Source organism: Spermophilus citellus (assembly GCF_964194105.1).
Source record: "Spermophilus citellus genome assembly, chromosome: 2".
NCBI classification, from domain to species: domain Eukaryota; kingdom Metazoa; phylum Chordata; class Mammalia; order Rodentia; family Sciuridae; genus Spermophilus; species Spermophilus citellus.
In genome coordinates this window covers 149,347,325-149,366,654 of record NC_138183.1, presented here as the reverse complement: position 1 = coordinate 149,366,654, position 19,330 = coordinate 149,347,325, and the positions used below count along the sequence as shown (strand labels likewise).

Sequence of the window (19,330 nt, the reverse complement as noted above, 5' to 3'; positions counted from 1 at the left end):
CTTTGCTTTTACAGATGGAGAAACTGAGGTTCATGATCTTTCCCAGGAAGAAGTTAAGACCTGCACATCTGCAAAGTGACATAATCCTGAGGATGTGTGGGTGGGGAGTGGCTCAGAGAGGGCATCGGGAAGTCAGAGCTAGGACACAGGCCAGAGGTCAGGTGAGGCCTCAGGAGCAGACCTTAGAATGCCCAATAGGTGACAAGAGGGGAGGAAGGCAGCTAGGGACATGGTGTAGTAAGTAGCATGAGCTACTGAGGCTTGAACCAGGACAAAACAGGGTCCATTGGGACAGGGTGACAGATTGGCGTGGCTGTGCAGGAGAGTTTATGCAGGGGCAGAGGTGGCAGAGGGCCAGGTAGACGGGTGCTCACACTTGGGGCTGGCGTGGATGTACCAGGATTCTAAGCGCTGGCTTCGCCCACACCTTGGGCTTCTGTCTTAGGCCCCCACATCCTCATGGGAGAATAATCAGAATTCTCCCCAAAATGGGCATAATGTTCTCACTTCATGAAGTCACCGTGAGGATGAAATGAGAGATGCTTCAAGGACTCAGAGCAGCGCCTGGCGTGGGCTGAGCTCTCGGTGAGCATCTCCGGCTCCCGCCAACTGTAGGAGAATCGGCACTGCAGCTCCGCCCTCTCGGGTCATTCTGAGGACTTCAGATGGGATAGTGTGCCTGCCAGCCGGGTGCTTGGCGCATGGGAAACTCCAGTAAATGGTGTTGTTCCTCTTGCAATGGTTGGAACCAGGCTGGGGTCCTTCACAATGTGCCACTAGTGAGGGAGGCGATGGCAGTTTCGAGTCCTCTGGTGTGTCCCTCAGGGAATTCTGACACTCTGTGGTGGAGCAGGATGGTATAGACCTGGGACACCCACCTTTACACACACCCCTTCCTTGGCTTGAGAACAGCACGTCCAATCTATCTAGCCCACTGTCCACCATGGAGAGTTCAGTAAGGAAGGCGTTCATGAGAACGGATTGAGGTGACTGTTGGCCTTGCCCTGGGATAATCATGGGTTATCTGTATGCTCTGTGTGTGGCCTAAACAGGCACAAAGAGGGACCTCTCCCCACAGCCTCTGGGACTCTCAGGATGTGGCACAGAGAAGTGTCTCAATGCCTCATTGAAGCTAGGATTGTCTTTATGCCCCATAAAGCTCCATAAAGCTGCCCCCACCTACTCCTGGGCTCAGAGGGTGGCCGAGTGCTCATCAAGTGCTGCCCTGTCATTGAGGGGACTCAGGAAGCTGGAGAGACTCAGAGGTCCCTAGGGTCAGCCCCTCTGGGCAATCTGCGCCAGAGCCACCCTTTCCCTCTGCTGTCGGGGAGGGACCTGTGAAGTCTCTGGGGAGAGCTGAGTTCCCATGAGTGCTCCTGTCCAGCCCCGGTTTCTCAAGGGAGTTAGTTTCCAGGCCAGATCTGGCATTTGGAGGGGAAGAAGTCCCCCCACCGGCTGCCACACCGCATCCCAGTCCTTTATTCCAGCAGCTGCTCTAACAGTTGCTTCCGACTCCTCTGCTGGCTGGAAAACTTAGTTGCCATGGCAGTGCCACTCATGTCTCCATGTTCCTTCTCTTCCCTCTCCCCAGGAGGCAGAGGTAAAGCTGTTTCCCTCCCCTGCTCTCCCTCCCTAAACTGCTCAGAGTCCTCACTCAGACGCCCTATGGAGTCAGGGCCCAGGGAGCTCTACAGCTGCAGCCCTTTTTAGAAGGTCCCCATTTCTGCCGAGCAGGGTATCCTTCATAGGGAACAAAAACCACTTCGTGATCCCAGCAAATCCCCAGACCATGGCTGCTAGAAGATCAGAGTTCAATTTCATTGAACTCATTTTGGATCATTTCAATTCAGTTGAGCAAATGTCTGGCGAGCAATTCCTTTTTGCCAGGACTAAATAGATTGACCTCTGCCCTCAAGAAGCTTATAATCCATCCAGGGAAATGGACACATGGACATGGGTGTGAGGAGCTCCGAAGACAGGCGTAGGTCCTCAAACCCCTGACCCAACGCATTTAGAATCCAGAGCTTCTAAGACACTGGCATGGTCATATTGAGCTCAGGCCATATGCTAAAGAACATCTCCAGTGACATGCCAAGCCCAAACAAATGCATGCTTGTATTCTTTTATTCACACTTTGTACAAGTTGAGTACCCTTATCTGAGATGCTTGGAGCCAAAAGTGTTTCCAATTTCAGGTTTTTTTTTTTTTTTTAAAAAAAAAAAAACATTTAAATATTCACTGCATAGACTTTACTTGTTGAGCATCCCTAATCTGAAAATGCGAAATACGAAATCCTAAATGTTTTGAGCATCATGTCAGTGCTTAAAAAGGTTCAGATTTCAGAGCCTTTCAGATTTTGGATTAGGAATGCTTAACCAGTAGATAGCTATACATCTGTCTATTTAGATCAGATTTTGCCACTAAATGAGTTTGATGAAAAACATCCCATCTCAGAGCCTTATGGATTATGGACTTCGGCAAGAATTTATTTTTAGGAGAAACTTCCTTCTGTTGAGAGCCAACATCATGAGACTGCTTGGGGCAGAACTTGGCTCGGAATTTAGAAAGCAGGGGAAATTTCCCTGTCTCCGAAAGGCAGCTGACTCAGATGTAGGGAAGGACAGATGCCTTGGGCAAGATCCCAGCTGGGTGTTAGAGGAGCAGTAGGAGTTTGCCAGGAGAGGGCCAAAGATGGTGTAGACCACGGTAGACTAAGGATGCTAATGGACCCTTCTCAGAAAATTGTTTTAAAGTGGACAAAATAGTGAATGGTTCAGATGACCATGGAAACTAATTGTATAGAAATGCAGTTAAAATATTTTAATAGTCATATATTAACACCTGTGCTTCTTTATTAATGTATTCAATAGCTAAACCCAGCATTGGGTGTAACTTCTAGGGTAATTTTGAAGTAGTAATGAATATTAATGACATTTTAAGATATCTACAGCTCTGTAAAGTGATGCAAAAACAGTGGTGATTTCAGTTGGTGACCAAGTCACAGACACTGTTACTAGACCATGGTTTGCTGCCTACATTCAAAATGGAAGGAAATTCTACCTTTCAGCTGGGGTTAGAGGAAAGAGTGATGTGATTTCCCCCCACAATGTTCAGACTCCTGACTTCTCCCTCAGGTCCAGGCAGCAGGTTAGGAACCCCTGGTCTTGTCAGAGATAACCACTCAGGGACAGATAAGGAAGCAGATAGAACATTCTAGTCAAGCTGGCATGGGAGATGGCACTATGAGAGAAAAGGCCAGAAAAGCAGGGTCATAGGAAGACCAGACTCACTTGAATTTTCCTAGTCATCAGGAGGAATTCTTTTTATTATTATGCCATATTACTTATAAGACATTACAAAAGGAGTGCATGCTCATATTGGAAAGCAAAGGAAGTGAAACAGGAAGAAAGTCACTCAGCGTCCCAGCAGCCAAGGCAGTGTCCGTCACTGTTCTCCATGGGAGCCTGTGCCGAAGGAACAGGGCCCTGGAGCCTGGGGGTCGGCAGCTGAATCTTCACCCTGCTCTTTCCATCTTGTTTTTGTGTCTATGAAGTGAGGTACAGTAATAGTACCTCTTTACCAGGTTGTGTTAGAACTAAATAGGTAAAAGTTCCTGTAACGTGCTTTGAATGGGCCACAATTAGCACTCAATAAACATTGGTTTCAGTCACATCTTGTTCCAGTCATTCCTTGTGCATAACTATCCCCTGAATGTGCCAAGTTGGAGCCCTCAGATAGATGGACATATAATTTTATTTCCTGCTTCCTTCTCTTAATAATATTACATAAATATTTTTAATGCTATTATAAACTGTTCATAAGCATTTTAAATTCCTAAATAATATCCCATTTCCGTGTATGACCCACACTTTATATAACGATTCCCTTATGATTAGACATTTAGTTTCTTTATTTATGGAAAGCGTTGAGCGGGCTTCAGTGTGGTGGACAGTGATTTATTGGACACATAATTCCGAGTCAGGCCCTGTGCTCAGTATGGAGGGTACCAGGGTAAATAAGACAAGCTTTCTGACTTAGAGGAACATGCAGATCGTTGCTTTATTATTATAATTTGCCTCACAGTTTGGAGAAAGGATTGGAAATGAAGAATGCTGGAGACAGGGAGACCCTTTGGAAGACAGGTGGCCAAAGGAACTGACCTGACACAATGGCAGTGGTGTAGGAAGGAGAGGGTGCCAGATGTGAGCATGTAGAAGGGCAGATTTGGCCCCCGACTCAGGAGTGAGTGAATAGATTTAGCAAGGAAGGGTCAAGGGTGGGCCTGGCTTTGACCTTGAGGAGCTAAGGGGAGAAAAGTTGAGTGGTTAAGAGCCCGGGCTTTGATGCCTGATGGATCCCCAAGGTCAAATACAGTTCTACCATATATTACCCACATCCAGTTGAACAAGTTATTTACATTTTCTAAGCCTCAGTTTTTCTATCTGTAAAGTGGGGACAAGATGAATCTTCCTCATAGAAGTATAAGATCAAATTAGATTATGAAGAATATAAGCCAGGCTCAGTGGCACATACCTGCAATCCCAGCAGCTCAGGAGGCAGAGGCAGGAGGTTCGAAAGTTCAAACCCAGCCTCAACAAAAGTGAGGCACTAAGTAACTCAGTGAGACCCTGTGTCTAAATAAAATACAAAACAGGCCTGGGGATGTGGCTCAGTGGTTCAGTGTCCTGAGTTCAATTACTGGCAGCCCCCTCAGATATATATGTGACATGATTTACCAGGGACAATGAGAAGGGTTGAAGGAACCATTCTAAGCACTTTGTACGTATTAACTCACTTTAATCCTTACAACGTGCCCATGAGAGAGGTGATGTTAGTATCCTAGTTTTAGAGGTAAACCCAGGGAGGTTCAGTAACTTGCTCAAGTTTTCATAACCAGTAAGTGCCAGCCCTGAGACTCAGACTCAGACAGCCTCACAACAGAGTTCACGCTCATGATGACCTTGCCGCCGGTGGCCTTGTTGAGTGTGAGGTGCTAGAAAGAAGGCCCTGAGGTCACATCCAGCAGGTGCTTGGAACTTGATTGTGTAACCAGGCCATAGGTTAGAATATAGGATCATCTGGGCAGAGAGGAGGCAAGGGCAGACTTCCAGATAGAGGGCGGCCCAGGCAAAACCTAAATTTAGCAGGTGGGAGAAGGAAGAGGAGTCAGCAGAGGAAACGATGCTCAGACAACTGGGTGAGTGTGAGGACTGGAGGGAGTCGTGAAATTCCAGCGAACAGTGTGCTTGGCAACAGCAGATGCTGCACAAAGAGACCTGGACAAGGACCAGTAACTGGTCATGGTGACCTTGGAGAAATCGGATTCTAAGGACAAGGTGGGCAGGCAGACCTCAGCTGTGAGGGATTGAGAAGAGCTGTGTGACAGGGTGGCTGCAGGGAGTCCTGCAGATGAAGTAGGTGGCTGTGAGAGCGCAGGATGAACTCTGGACAGGGTCCAGAGGCTGGAACCCAAATGCTGGCTTTGACTTTGATCAGGTGTGTGACCTAATGGGAGTCACTTTGTCCCTCAGGGATAGTAGTTCCTATTGGTAAAGAGGAGGTAGGAGTCCTAAAGGGGAGAGAGACCCTCATAGGGATAGATGGGGTGACAAACTAAAAGCACCTATCAGGCCAGTTAAGAGTTAGGCAGGCTGCAATCACTTGAGGTCACTTGCAAGAAAATAGCTTAAACCTAGAAGAGGCTCTCAGGGCTGAGGCCTGGTCCTCACTTCCTCTGCCCCTGGGATGGATCTGACACTTAGAGCTGATGAGTCCCCCTCAGGTGTCCTCTGCAGGCAGACTCGGGGTTGGCTGAGATTTGGGAGGTTGTGGGGTCCCTGCTGGAGCTGCAGCTAAGCCAAGAGGAGGCCTGGAGGATGTGTAGTTCGTGTGGTCAATTGCCACTCTGGGATTTGACCCCACCATCTGCCTTGCTGCCTGGGTGCCATTCCAATGATTGCTTGGCCGTGTTGGCCAGTGGTTAGGACTCTCACTCGGGAGAAAGAACATCCAGGGGGTAGGTGTGGCTTTGCAGCTGTCTCAAGAAGCAGCTTCCTGGCCCAGAAATGGCTGCCTTACTCCTAATGTGAAGTGGGGGAAAGTCTTTGTGAAATGAAGCTTTGGGCTTTGCAGACAAGGATGTCCCGTCATGCATGGGGAACTTTGAGGCGTATTCTGAACGCGGAGTCTCCGTTCTGATGTCAAATGCCTGGACAGAAAACGAGCTCTTGTCCTCTCTCTTCACATTTTCCCCACTTTTCTCCCGTTCTTCCTTTCTTGGTCTCTAACATTTTAATGTTCTAGATCCTTCCTTCCTCTTCTGACCATGCCCCACCCATTCATGCTTTCGTTGGACAAATGTGAACTGGGCACCTACTGTCTAGAAAATGTGCTAGACACTGAAGAAATGGGAAGCGGTAGTTTAGAAATAAGCATGGCTCTGTTCCTGCAAGGGGTTTGAAATCTAGTGAAAAGAGTCTGGCGCCTGCTCCTGGGGCCCAACTCGAAGCAATAAACCAAAGTAGACACAATTGCAAGTGTCTTAGAATACAGGCACAAAATGGGGACCTTGGAAGCCCCAGGCCTGGTTAGTTCTACCTGAATAACCCAGGAAGGTCTCAGGAGAAGGTGGCATTTGAGATGACATTTGACAGATGACTGCCCAGAGTCCAGGAGGGAAGGGCACCTTCCCAGCGGAGGCAGGGCGAGGTCACAGGTCTGCTGGTGCGTCAGGACAGTGGCCAACATGCTAGAGAAGGAGGTGAACGGAGGGGCCCTTGACAGTGGGCCCCCTCTGCCTTGCATTCTATTTTGACTCCTCCTATTGAACCTGCTTTCTTGTTGTCTGTCTGCATCAATCCTGCCACCTTTGTTCCCTGTATTCCCGCCCTTCTTCCTCCTCCACTCTGGGTGTCTGGAGGCATGACCGCTCTGGGAGCTGGGCCCTCAATCCCTGCAGCACATGCCCGGGCTGCCTCCACCCCACTGCAGACCAGGCCGGGAGGGCATCTCAGGGTTCCTCCATTAGCCTCTGTCCTTTGGTGACAGCCCAGACGATTTATATACCCGGCTGGCTGTGGCCGTATGTTGTCATAACCTGGGTCATTTCCTCATTTAATACTGCCCATAAACTCCAATAAAACTGTCCTAGAGCCCAGTGGTCCAGGGGGAGAAGGAGGGACACTAGGTTTGGAAGGGTTGGAGAGGGGCCGGGGCTGAGGGTGGGTAGAAGGTGAGAGGTAGCCGATGAAGATTGAAGGACTCAAGCCTGCCACCCAGGGGGGCAGCTGAACCAAGCGCCACCTGATGGGTGCCTTGCTTCCTTTCCTGTCCCTACCTCTGGCTGCAGTGTGTCAGATCCTCCCCAAGGGGGTGGTTGCTGTCCTGGGACCATCATCCAGCCCGGCTTCCAGCTCCATCATCAGCAACATCTGTGGGGAGAAAGAGGTGAGTACTGGGCTGGGTTGAGGGATATCTAGAGGCTGAAGCCTGGGCCTGGGCCTGGGCCTGGGCCCCAAAGGGATCATGGATTTGGAGGGGCCGGAAGGGCCCATCAAGACTGGGTTGGGCAGAGTGTGGTGACACAAGACTGTAAAGCCAGTTGGTTCGGGAGGCTGAGGCAGAAGGGTCACGAGTTCAAAGCCAGCCTCAGCAACTAAGCCAGGCCCTAAGCAACTCAGTGAGACCTTGTCTCTGTTGTGGCTCAGTGGTAGAGTGCTCGCCTCACATGTGCAAGGCCCTGGGTTCGATCCTCAGCACCACATAAAAATAAATAAATAAAACAACGACATAGTCCTCAGTTTAGCTCACTTTGCTCCAAACTATTTTAATAGGGGAGCCTCAGGGGAGATTTTGATAATGGGATTTTCAAGCTGAGCTCCTGAGTCTTCAGAGTCCCATGGTGGTGTCTCCAGTGGCCTCTTGGTGATGGGGTGGAGAGGCTGGTGAGGGTGGTGGTGGGGAAGGAGGCTAAGAGGACAGAAGTCTGAGCCCTCCAGTCCACGTGGCCAGCTCTGTGGTGATCTGTTCAGACATTGGTATTCTGGGGTAGAATGCCTTTAGGGGAAGGCACTGCTACATTTTATTGCAAAATATAAAGTTTGAAAGCCTCTATTTTATAGTTCTTGAGAAAAGGGGTTTTATTCTGTGTTCTTCCCTCGTTCACCGATTCCAGATTCCAGCGTCTGGTCTACTCCTTCAGGCAGGAAGGCTTCCTGGGCGGGGGAGGGGAGCTCCCAAAGTGTTGAGGCGCTTTCCTCTGGTTCTAGCTCCAAGAGAGAACAATGTGGGAGGGGCAAGTTTCTGAGCACCAGCCCCTCTCTATTCTGTCCACTCTCCCCTCCTTCTTCCCTGGAGAAGATGGACTTGGAGCTTCTGAGAGTCTCTGTTGCTGGCATCTTTCTTCGTCCTTCCTGGAGTCCGCCAGTCCTTCCTCTTCAGCTGTATCTGGGAGATGGGGAACAGGTGGCCCCTTAGCCCCTCTCTGCTCCTACGGCCTTCCAGCCAGGTCCTTGGGGGCAGCTGCAGCTTGGTGCAGAGGCACAGGAGGGTCCAGGGGAGGAGCCTAGGGAGAAGGCAATACCTTACATCTGCATTGGAGACCTGGAGTCTCCGGCTTCCAGAAGCTTCACTCCTGGCAGGTCCAGCTCTTGGAAATAGGAGGGGGCACCCCCTAACTGACAGACTGGATGCCTCCCCAGAGAGCCGCCCCTGTAGAAACGGAGAGCTGTGGACAGGCTTCTGCCTGCCCCACATCCTCATGGAAGCTACCCTCTTGAGGTTATGATCAGAGGGCTTGGGAGTCCCTGAGCTTTTGTGCAGAATATTTATCCTCCCTATTTGATGAGCCCTAAGAATTGCTATCAGCACATTTGGGTGCCTTGCAGCCCCAGGCTGGTCCCAGGTGATCTTGCTCCTCCAGGGGCTGGCTTGCCCTTCTGGCCTCCCACTGGGGCCATGCTGACAGCTCCCCATCCTTTCCCCTCCCACACCTAGAAGAGGGCTCAGGCTAGCCCAGGGCACAAAGCAGCTTCCGTCCCTCTCAGACCCTTCCAGCATCTTACTGTCCTCAGCCCAGGAGTTTCTCCTGATATTTAATTGAAATCTTTCTGCCATGCTCCAAACAATAGCTCAGTTATGTGGCAGGTCATTATTTCAGCGGTGGCTCTGATCTTCACCAGCCGAGGTCGCCAAGACTTCAGCTTCCCATTTTCTCTCTCCCTTTCTTTTCTCTTCTCCCCCATTTCTTTCTTCATTGGCTCTTTCTGTCCTCCCCACAAACCCACTTGAACATGGCCTCCTCGTGGGATTCAGTGGCCATTCATCTCAGCCAGCAGATCCCTCAGCTCCATTTGGCCTTTGGGGCCCAAGGCTGAGCCCCTCACTTGCAATGTCCCACCCTGGCCCTGTGCCAGGGACCAGCCTGCCAGGCTGCACTGCCCAGGGAGCTGCCAGACAGTCAGCCCTCCTTTGTCTGGTCGTGTTCCTTCCTGAGCCACCTTTCCTCTCTGTTCAGATTATGCATTTCTTTTAATATTTTATGAGGCCGAACAGCCTTCCACCGATTCCCCCTGGCTCCGGGGAAAGCGGTGGACTTCTCACCCAGGAGTCCATCCCTTTAAATGCTGCTGATGTCCCTGCAGCCCTGGCGACTGGCTGCTCTCTGCCTTGATGCTCTCTCTCCACACTTCCAGGATGACTTCCTGGGACGCATTTGCAATTGCAAATCGATTATGGATTGATCTTCTTAGAGAGACAACTGGCAGGACGGGCAGGGTCCTCCCTGCCTGGGCACGCCAAGCAGCTGGCTGTCTGCCCTGTGGCCTTTGCAGTGCCCTGTGCTGGAGATCCCTACAGCTCCCCTTCCCAGGGGCCCCTCCACCCTTGGCCCTGCACTCACAGCTCTGGGATCTCCGTGGGAACTCTGACCTCTGGGGGAGAAAGGAGAGTGGAGGGAGAAAAGGCATTGCCCGAGCTCTGAGGATCTGGTGGGAGGGAGCTATTCCCACCCGCCCTTCATCCCGACATTTCATTGAATCTTCCAGAGCTCTTCTTAGGAAGTGCCTCTGGCTGTCTCCGTCTGAGTGAAGTGTAGACAGGTTAAGTGGTTTGCCCCCAAATCACACAGCAGGACCTAAATGCAAACCCAGGGCTACAGTCTCTAAAACCTACGCTTCCTTCATCTTCCTGAAGGACTCCCCCACCCAACCAAGACTGGAAACCATGGGTTTGTGGGTCTCCCTAGGGGCTCTGCACTATTGGAAGTGCTTGATGCCCAATGCCCTAACGGGTTAGCTGCTACTGAAAATCAGCAGCCTGCATGGCCACACCAGGAGACCTTGGCCAGAGAAGCTCGGATGTCTAAACCAGCCAGCCCCCGGCCCCCCACGCCCAGTCTTGAACTTCATCTTGACCCCCTGTAACCTCTTTTCCTGTCAAGGTGCATTTGTTCTTCATTCAAGATCAACTGTGTGGGATGCAAAGTGCGAGTGGGGAGAAAGGCCCCTTATGACACAGGCCAGCTCCTCTCCCGAGAGTCATCATTCAGGACTCGCTGGTTCTTGTGAGTTCTGTGCCCCTGCTGAACAAAATATGGTCATGTTCTCTCTGAAGTCCAAGGGCTAACCCTCATTGAATTCAGTAATTTTTCTCTTTCTCTCTCTCTCTCTCTCTCTCGGCCAAATCAAATCTTTATTCTCCTTCCACTCCAATTTCAGAAGAGTTCTAGTCTCTGGCCAACTTCTCCCCAAAACTTAAAAAGAATAAAGAAGTAGATTTCTTTTCTTTTTTTAAATTTTAGGTACCAGGGTTTGAACTCAGGAGCACTCAACCACTGAGCCACATCCCCAGCCCTATTTTGTATTTTATTTAGAGACAGGGTCTCACTGAGTTGCTTAGCAACTCAGTGCTCTTGCTGAGGCTGGCTTTGAACTCGTGATCCTCCTGCCTCAGCCTCCCGGGCTGCTGGGACTATAGACGTAAGAAGTAGATTCTTACATGGACAATAACAGCTCCCAGACTCCTGGCAGCACAACTCTGGGCCAGGCAAGGCAAAGAAAACTTCTGTAACCATTTCTGAATAATCTAGTCTAGAATCCAACCAAGTCACCATCAGAAAGTTCTTCCTGCTGTCTACCTTCAACCTTACTGGCTTTAACATTAGGACAAACTCCCCCTCCCCTTCAGCTCTCCCAGCATAGGGTGACAAGGATGATCCTGGCAGAGTAAAATCAAGGTGGATGGCAGCTTATTACATTTTTAACTTCCCTATTACGTACCAGATAGCCCAAGCTGACAATAAAGCAGACACTGCAGCCTGTTAATATCTCTTTCCCAGAAAGAGAGGCAGAAGGCAGGGCAGTGCCTCTCAAAAATGTCAGCAATAGATGCAGACAGAAGCCGACACTGTCCTAATGAAACCAGAGCAGGTATTTATTCACAGGAATTCATCCAGATTTCTCCATCGTTTCTCTAGATGCCGGGTCTCGGTCCCCACATAGGCACGGGTCCCCTCCTGCCCTGCTGTCGCCTGGACATTCACCCAGGACGTTGGTTGGGAGCTGGTTTACACACCTGTCGACTGGGCTAAGGGGCTTCTCTCTTGGTCCCCAAGGGAGCGTTCCTCTCTTCTGCCATCTCTGCTCTGATTTAGTAACTACAAATAAAATATTATCAGGGCCAGGATTTCAAGACCCATTTGTCTCTGCCCAGTAGCAGGCCCTTCTGAGGATAAAACCTCTTCTTTTTCCTTCCCAGTTTGGCAGACCCAGCTCCCAGGCTCCCCGTATCTTTACACAAGTCTTTGGCCAAAGGGTTCCTGGTGGGGTCCTGGCAGGGATGCCATCTTGTCTCCCCACCCCCAGCCCTGGCCCCTGCGCTGGGTCCTGTGAGCTCCAACTCTGCTGGTATGCACACAGGGTCGTTTCCGGGACCCTCCCTCCACAGCCTGGTCGGCCCCTCACCCTTCCCTTTTTACTCACTCATTTTGGATGCTCCTTGCTGCCCATTTTTGCTCCTCCTGCCAGGTCCCTCATTTCAAAGTGGCCCCAGAGGAATTTGTCAAGTTCCAGTTCCAGAGATTCACAACCCTGAACCTGCACCCTAGCAACACCGACATCAGCGTGGCTGTAGCTGGGATCCTGAATTTCTTCAACTGTACCACCGCCTGCCTCATCTGTGCCAAAGCAGAATGTAAGTGTCCTCAGGCTGGATCCGCCTCTGACAGGTGGGTCCTGTTGATCCTCCCCTGGCTCCCTGTGCCCCTGGCTCCCCCACCAGGAAGGGAGGTCTCTCTCAGATCCCAGGCTGATAACCAACAGGTTCAGGTGTTCGTCCATGTGTACACCTGCGTGCGTGTTGGTGTGTGTGTGTGTAAGACAGAGAAAGAGCCCGTGGTCCAGGTGTACCCTTTGCCAGGACTCCCTGGGCATGGCCAGAACAGAAAGGAACTAGGTTAGAGGGAGACTGGCCAACTGCCAAACCTTTTTGCATCTGCAAACTCAATTCCCACATTTTCAGCCTCATTGTTAAGGAGATACAGAGAGAGAGAGAGAGAGAGGGAAAATATAAATTGAATGCATTTGTACTTGATGGGTTGAAGAGCTTCTTCCCCTGGAGAGCAGGTTTTGCTGATGGAACAAGGTCCAAGGTCAATTCCTGATAAAGCATTTTTTTCGTAAATGCAGGCTTTGGAAATGCACTTTCTGTGACAATTTGTGACATAAATTTAGTGTTTATGAGATTTAGCTAATTTAAGCCCATGCCTCCCAGCAAATTGGAGCATCTGTGTGTTTCTGCAGCTGCACCCACATGTGGTCAACAGGTGCCGGGCACTGGCTTGCACTGGGGACCAGTGCTTGAGCCTGATACCTGTGGCCTGCCTGGCTTTCTTACCCTGCAGGTCTTCCTGGGCTGCACTGGTAGAGATGCTCCATCTTGGAGCCGGGCTCCCTTCTTTGGCTTCTCTGAACTGCTCAGAGTTCTCAAGTCTTCCCCGCATCCTGGAATCCCAAGGACACCCAAAAACAAAAGCCCCCTCCCCATGATGGTCAGTACCACCTATGTCAACACCCGTGTTGCTGCCCGCCCTGGCACGTGTATTCATTCATTCATTCGACACAACTCCATTGGGTCTTTACTTCGTGGTACTCAAGAAACAAGTCACTGAGGCCCAACTCTACGCTTTATATGTACCTTGTCTAATCATTACAACCACCCAGTGGTTTAGGAGGAGTTGGGATCCCCATCAGAGGAAGTTCAGACCAGAGAGGTGCAGTGACTTGCCCAGGGTCACACGATTTGAGTAGCAGGGCCCACACTCAGATGCCGGTCCTCTTGCTATATGTCCAGAACTTCTTCCAGAGCTCTGGAGTGGAGGCAGAGGAGACGTGACCCTGCCATTGGTGGGAGAAGGCACCCAGTAGTTTGTGGTCAGTGTCAAATGTGCTATGTGGCTAGTCGAGGAGCCATCCTGGGCACAGGGTGACAGGAAGGGCTTCAGGACCAGGGCAGGGCTTCAAATGGGGCTCGAAGGATCACAAAGATCTAGGTCAGTGGAGAAGTGAGATAGAGTGTGCCCGATGAGGAGGGGAGGAAGCAGGCCTCCGGAGCTCAGAGGCTCTACTGAAGTGGAAAGAGCCTGCGGAAGGGGCAGGGAGCCATGGCAGGTGAGGGAGCGTGGACTTGGTTCTACATCAACTGTAGGGACTTCAGGCCTCTCCCCTAGGAATGTCCTCTGGGTAAAGGCCATTCCAATCATGGGCCCACCCTTAAGGAACAATTAGTTTGGGGTACTAGTTTTGGGAAACCTGAATTAGACCCAAGGATCTGGGGACTCTCAGGCTTGGAAATAGAAAGGTGGTTTCGGGTCTTTCTCAATAAGCAGCTCCTAAGAAGGACCCACGAGATGGGCACGTGTAAGAGCAGGCCAGTCCTTCACTTAGTCAATCAACAGGTATTTATTTACTGGCCATATTTTATGTGCCAGGCACCGTGCCAGGCTCTGTGAGAGATAGAAGAACAGCACAGTGTCTTTTCTCAAAGGTGAAGCAGCCTTGTTGGAGATCAGGCAGGACCTTTGCACACAAAGCAGTTAGGACAGTGAAGGATGGGTCTGAACTCCTAGGGAATGCAGGTGCCCTGGAGACTGGGGTCCACGGAGGGGGCTTGGCAAGAGCTCAGTGAATAGAGACTCCAACCACTTTGTTTATAAAAGAGGAGACCGAGGGTTAGAGAGTAGCTCGACTTGCCCAGGGTGCCATAACGAGGAAGTGGTCCAGCTGGGATTTGGCCACGGTTCTCTGGATCATAGTCCCATACACCATCACCATTATACCAGTATTTCTTAAACTGGGTTCCCCCGGGGTTCTGTTGACCAGTGCAGTAGCCCCAAGTCACTTGAGACTCTTTAAATCTAAATCTGAATTCATTAAAATTAAATAAGACTAAAAATCCAGTTCCTCATCCTGACTGGCCACATATCAAGTGTTCACCACCTGTACGTGGCCGCAGCTCTGTACTGAACAGCCCAGGTACAGAACAGTCCCATCGCGGCAGAGAGTTTACTGTACAACACCGCGTTGATGATGAGTGCTACAGGGGCGAAGAAAAAAGTCTGGGGAGTCCTCCATTCTGTTTCCACTTCATGCAGATCACAAGACACATTAGCATGGACCCTCTGAGATGTCCCGTGGCCAAACCAATTATTTACCTCATTGTCTTCCAAATGGGTTTGCCTACAAGCCCCCCGAAAGAATGCTGACGGAAAACTGCACAGGATGCTAGATATTAAGAGACAGAAGGCAAGGACAAGATTTTCCTTCAGTCTTCTTCAGTGCTGGGCACAATGGCTCACCAACCTGCCAGGAAGTTCTTTCTTTTGTCCAGCCACCAATCCCTCCTGCTTTTAGGCTGAGTTCTCTTTCTTCTGCTTCAGCTCTCACTGGGCTTTAGGAAATGAGTTGCTTTGCTCAGATGTATACAAGTCACTAAGCACTTGGCTAGATACCTTTGCCTCTGGCCCAGGACTCTTTCCCTTAGTATTACGACCTTGCTTGACATTCAAACAGTTCCTGGTGGAGGACAAATCACTTTCCATTTCTGTGTTCCCATTTGACCTCCTCCTCCTCCTCTCCAGTCTTGCTAGAGCTGAGAGAACAGGCCTGGAGCCTTCCAGGGACTTAGATCACACCATGGGTTCCATGGAAAATCCAGGACTCTGCCTCAGGGGCTCTGACCCTCAGTTGGGGCTGCCTCCTCCACGCAGCGGCCCTGGGCCATGACCCCAACAAACAACCCAGAGCAGCGCCAGAGGGCAGAGAAGTTCTCAGGCAGAATGGCTGTCCTGGAGGAGGTGAGGCTGTCTGTCCAGGCCCAGGGGAGGCAAGGCCACCACCCGGGGCTCAGCAGCCACCACACACTGCTCTCCTGCCGCTGCTGCTGCTGAGGGTCTCTGTCCCACCCCCCAGGGCCAGGGGAAGGAAGGCAGAACAGAGCTGGGAAGTTCAAGGGCAAAGGAGATTAAAAATCTAATCAAAGGACAGGGACTGAGGGGAGTGGGGCTCAGGGCTCTGAAGGAGACTCTCTTCCATCTTCCTTATTAATGCAGGGCCAGGAGATGCTGCAAGCAGAATTAGGAACAGGAATCTAATTCCCTTTTTCAGCCATCAAAATCAGGCGTAGCAGAGATCATTCCGTGGGGAATCTTGCCACTTATCCTCCTGTTTCCCAAAAGTAGATTTTTAATAAGCAGGTTTTAGACCAAGTAGAGATATATTGTGAATCATATTATTTTTTTCTTTAATGAGAAAAAAAAAAATGAGGACATCTGCAAGTCCCTGTTTCTAAGAGGCTGGCGAGGAAGTGAGTGGCCCAATGTGGTAGGTCCTGGGAACCGAGGAGCTGGTGTTTGGGCTTCCAGGGACAGCGAGCACCTGCCGGGCTCCCCACTGGGCTCCCCGGAGGGTCCGTTTGGTTGGGCCGCCTGGTGAGACCCTCAGGACGGCCCAGGGCACAGGTGGGCCACGCTGCGTGTGCCCTCGCAATGGCTGTTCTTCACCTGCGTTTTTTACAAATTGGCTTTGGTGTTTCTAAGTCCCTTTTATGGCTCTGGACCCTGTGTCCCCACATCTTGTGCCACTTACTCACTATCTGTGTGACCTGGGGGCAGTGACTTCACCGCCCCCCCCACCCCCACCCCCCCGGCCTCTGCTGTCTCGTTTATACGGCAGGGATCATGGCACCTCCCTCCCAAGGTGGCTGAGGGGACATACTCAGAGTGGCTAACACGGTGTCCACACTGAGGGGAACACTGGCTACACACATGTTCTCCTTCACTGGATCCCTTTGAACGAGCCTGGCTGGGACCTGGAGCAAGAGTGAGCCGCCATTTGGTGTGATTCTCCTTACATCCCTAGGTTCCCCAAACACAGTCCAAGTTGTGGGAGCAGAGAGATTTGAACTCCAGGAGGTATCACTCCCAGGGAAGACATGTTGCCCAAGAGAAAGAGGCCGGATGGTGGAGTAAAAAGAGCCATCTTTGGAGTCAAACTGAGCTGTGGCACCATTTAGGAGCTGTGTGATGTTGAGCAGGTCACTCCACCTCTCTGAGCCTTCATTTCCTCTGTGTGATAGGGGAATAAGACCATTGGGGTAATGGGGAAGGAAAGTAACTGGGCCCAGAACACAAGCCACATTTAATGACTGTTTTCCATCCTGCAACCTTGGTGGAGGCAGCGGTGGTGGAGGATGGAGCAGTAGGGATGACTCCCAGGCCCCTGCATGAGAGTAAGGGTGGCAGTAGTGGGCTTTCCCCAGGCCACCTCCAGGAGGCGCTGTGGGAGGCCTTTGGCTCACCGTGAACCCTCACATCTGAACCCTGTGGAGGACAGAGTGAGGAGCTGCGGTCCCGTGCCAACCTGAGTGGTGGGTCAGGAGCGGGGCCTTGGAGTCAGAAGACTGGGTGTGGGTCCCGTCCTGTCCCCAGGTCCTCCAGCGGTGACCTCAGGCCCTGGAGCCCTCCTGCCTCCCAGTGTCTTTCCTCAGGCAGTCGTGAGGGCCTGGTCAGCCAAGAAAGTAGAGGAGCCTCGGCCACACTGCAGGGTACCCAGAGGGGGATGCCTGCCGGGCCCCCCTGGGAACGCTCACCTTGACATCAGGAGGCGAGTTCTTCCACGCCCATCCTTGCCATCAGAGAAGGGACAGCAGGGCAGCCCCAGGCAGCCCCAGGCAGCCCCCAGCCCCTCTGCCCTCCCTCCGTCCTCCCCTGCCTGCCTGCTCCGGGGCCAAGCTGTGAGGCGGGACAAGACAGAGGAGCAGGTGGCAGGGTCAGTGGCATCTGGCAGGTGAATTTGTTCTGTGTCCCTCTCTGCCTTGGACCAGGTCCTGGCCAACACGCGCCCAGGGGAGCACCAGGTCAGCGCCTCCCACGGGTTTAAAAGAACCGTCTCTCCTGGGAACATCGGCGTCTTCCCAGGGCCAAAGCTCTACATCAAGGGAACCAGGCGGCAGAGATGGAACGAGGCCGTATTTTTAATACAGGGGTCCTCTGTGTCCCCCGCAGAACCGGCACTTGAGCATTTGTGTCCTTGTCCTGAGGTTGTGTCTGACCCTGGCTGTGCCTTTCAGGGTTCCCTGTCCTCCTGCCCCTCCCTGTTTTAGGGAGGCCCCTGCTCCCGTTCCAGAATCCAGCCTTGCTCCCTCCTCCCAGAACAGCTGGCCTGCTGGGCTCTCATCCATCCACCCTGCTACCTCCTGAGTGAGGCTAATAGGTTCCCCAGGTCCCTCTCCACCTTAGACTTGGCAGGCAACTGCTGCCGGGCCAGCGGTCTGCCCTGCGGAGAGAAGGTTGGGGTGGAGGTGGAGGGGCTCAAGAGAGCAGATTTGCACCCCTCGGATGGCAAATGCCCTTGGTAAATCCCTTAGTTCCATTAAACAGAGGTGAGGAGAATGACAATTTGCACCGAAACGCCTAATATTCTTAACATAATCAAACCACACTTTCTCCTTGGCAAATTTCTTCCACTGCCTAGAATTTAAAAGTATCCTAGTTGATTCACAGAATTAGAGAGTTTCTGGGCTGGAAAGACATCAATGTTTTTCTAGTTCAACCTTCCATGCACTGACTGAATCCCCTCTACAGCAGTCCTCAAGAGTCAATCCCTCTATTTGACTACCTCCCGCCCTGGGGAACTCACTACCTCATGTGTACTCGAGCAGCTTCACACAGCTCAGACCGAAGGCTCTTCCCTAGGTTGTGCTTTCTCCCTGCGACACCCACCCACTCTGTGTTGCTGGCTTTAGTCCTTCAGGCTGCCAAGAACAAGTCTACCTCGTGACTGCCTTCCCATGCTTCCCAAGGCCTGCAGCCCTTCAGCTGCTACCCTAGTGACAAGCTGACAGTGCCTGCCAGGTGCTGCTGCTTCCCTGGCCTGTTAGGATGCAGAGTCTCTTTCTTTCCCACAATCCAGTTCGTGCAAACATTGGGCACCTGTGCCCTGGGGATATGCAGGAATTTTTGAAATGGGATCCCTACCTTTGTTAGCTTTGCATTGCTGCAACAAAACACCCGACTTAGACAACTTAAAAGGAAGAAAGGTTTATTTTGACTCACAATTTCAGAGGTTTAGGTCCATGTCACTTGACCCCATAACTTGTGCTTGTTGTGAGGTGGAACATCATGGCAGGGAACTCGTGCTGGAGCACAGCTGCTAACCTCACAGGGGCCAGAAGGCAAAGAAAGAAAAAGAAGGGGGCCAGGAACAAACTGTATATCCCTCAAGGGCACACCCTCAGTGACTCACTTCCTCCAACTACGCCCCACAGCCTACTGTGTCCACCCTGTCCCAATAGTCCATTAAGTTAGGAGTCAATCAATGAATTAGTCCATTGATGAAGTCAGAGCTCTCATGATCCAATTACCTTTTAAAGGCCCCACCTCTGAACAGTGGGGACCAAGCCTTCAACACAGGAGCTTTTGGGGACATTTAAGATCCAAATCACAACACTACATAAAACCATGGAAGAACTCATGTATATATTTCTCATTACCATTATATATAACCCACAAATACATATAGACATATGTATACAAATACATGATGATTCCAATTATGATTTTTCCACCTGGCCACGGTGCAGTCCCATACTATGCCATGAGTCATAGCATCGGGTGCCCGAGATCACCAGGGAAAACGGCCTACACTCTAGCATCCTGTGTTGCTCAGCCAGGATATTTGATAGGTTACATGCATTCAATATGTTTCCAATTTACGATGTTTTCGACTTACAATGGGTTTATCAACATAACCCATTGTAAATTGAGGATTATGTGCAT

At 51.2% G+C, this 19,330-nt stretch overlaps 1 protein-coding gene across 1 annotated transcript in view; it reads left to right on the top strand.

Moving 5' to 3' along the window:
- The window catches only part of GRIK4 (glutamate ionotropic receptor kainate type subunit 4), a 418,526-nt gene that overhangs the window by 259,740 nt on the left and 139,456 nt on the right, over window positions 1-19,330 (top strand). The window contains exons 5-6 of the mRNA XM_081281772.1: window positions 7,349-7,446; window positions 12,024-12,189. Coding sequence (XP_081137898.1) covers window positions 7,349-7,446; window positions 12,024-12,189 — 264 coding nt within the window. The remainder of the gene's footprint in view (window positions 1-7,348; window positions 7,447-12,023; window positions 12,190-19,330) is intronic.